Genomic DNA, 1208 nt, shown 5'->3' with positions numbered 1-1208 from the left:
AGCAGCAGGAGCTTTGCCACTTCCAGCCTGGCAGTCTGAACGTAGCATCAAAGGCTCATTATGCTTGATGTACGGAGAGCCGTTTACAACTTTATCAAAGCCTCTTCATGCTCTCTGAGAGCCACAGTCGGTTCCTTCCTGGAGTTTCTCCATCGTCTGTGGATCATGGTCATATTTAGGGGTTAAATCACGGTATTTCTCTAGATGTCCACCTTTGCAAACCCTCGCCAGCAGAAGCTGCTGCTCACTCTTCCACTGTTACAAGTTTTCCTAGATTCTGTCTGCATCGGGCGCCATGCAGAGAGGCCTGGAAGCCCAAAATGGCGTCATTTGGCCATGCGAACCTCGTGGACAGGTCAAGCATAAAACAAGCGTTATTGGATCCTAGATTTCAGATCCGGTAGGCGGTCCTGGACCAGGAAGGAGGAGCAGACATGGGTCCGACTCATACCTGGTCCTCTTCTTTGCTCCATGGGCCTTTCTTCAGCCTGGGGTCCAGAACCATGGTCCACCTGTAGAGCAGCTGGCATGGATCCCGACCCTCAATGAAGTAACTCACTGAAAGCAGAGGGTTCGTCAGAGAGGGAATCACGTCACAGCGTGATGTCACAGCGTGATGTCACAGCGTGATGTCACAGCGTGGCGTCACAGCGTGATGTCACAGCGTGATGTCACAGCGTGATGTCACAGCGTGGCGTCACAGCGTGACGACATACTCTGAGTGTAAGGGATGAAGTTTCCGATCCTCATCTTCTGGACCAGCTCTCTGAGCTGGGCGTCCTCCTCTGGAGTCCAGCTTCCTCGTTTCAGAGAGCTGGAGACGAAACGCTGGAACATCTGGAGACACATGAAGGCCGTCCTTCCAGTCTGTGAGACAGGGAGCAGATAGAGACTGTTATTGTCATTTAGTACAGCTCTCATGAGATTTCCATTTCTTAAAGTGCAGCAGTGATCAGATGTAAACATCGTGGGAGTCTGAGAGTTTATCCAGCAGTTGATCAGTGTGATGGCGGTGGGGGAGAAGCTGCTGCAGAACCTGCTGGGTAGGAAGGAGTTCACTGCTGAAACGGCGGCTGGACTAACAGCTTCGGTCCCAGGATGGAAGTGACTCGCCCAGAGCTGCCTTCTGGGTGGAGGGAAGTTACCGAACGGCTCTGATTGGACTGAGACTAGGGCTGCCACAACGAATCGATAAAATCGATAAAAAT

At 52.0% G+C, this 1208-nt stretch overlaps 1 protein-coding gene across 1 annotated transcript in view; it reads right to left on the bottom strand.

The window, feature by feature from the left end:
• Positions 1–1208, bottom strand: part of snapc4 (small nuclear RNA activating complex polypeptide 4) — a 26736-nt gene that overhangs the window by 8129 nt on the left and 17399 nt on the right. Inside the window, exons 11-12 of the mRNA XM_015393828.1 lie at positions 717–867; positions 452–558 (exon numbers count right to left, since the gene is read on the bottom strand). Coding sequence (XP_015249314.1) covers positions 452–558; positions 717–867 — 258 coding nt within the window. The remainder of the gene's footprint in view (positions 1–451; positions 559–716; positions 868–1208) is intronic.

The sequence above is a fragment of the Cyprinodon variegatus genome, unplaced genomic scaffold (assembly GCF_000732505.1).
Source record: "Cyprinodon variegatus isolate N-32 unplaced genomic scaffold, C_variegatus-1.0 Scaffold658, whole genome shotgun sequence".
Classification (NCBI taxonomy): domain Eukaryota; kingdom Metazoa; phylum Chordata; class Actinopteri; order Cyprinodontiformes; family Cyprinodontidae; genus Cyprinodon; species Cyprinodon variegatus.
The sequence above is the reverse complement of the archived record's forward strand: the minus strand, read 5'-3'. Positions and strand labels throughout refer to the sequence as shown.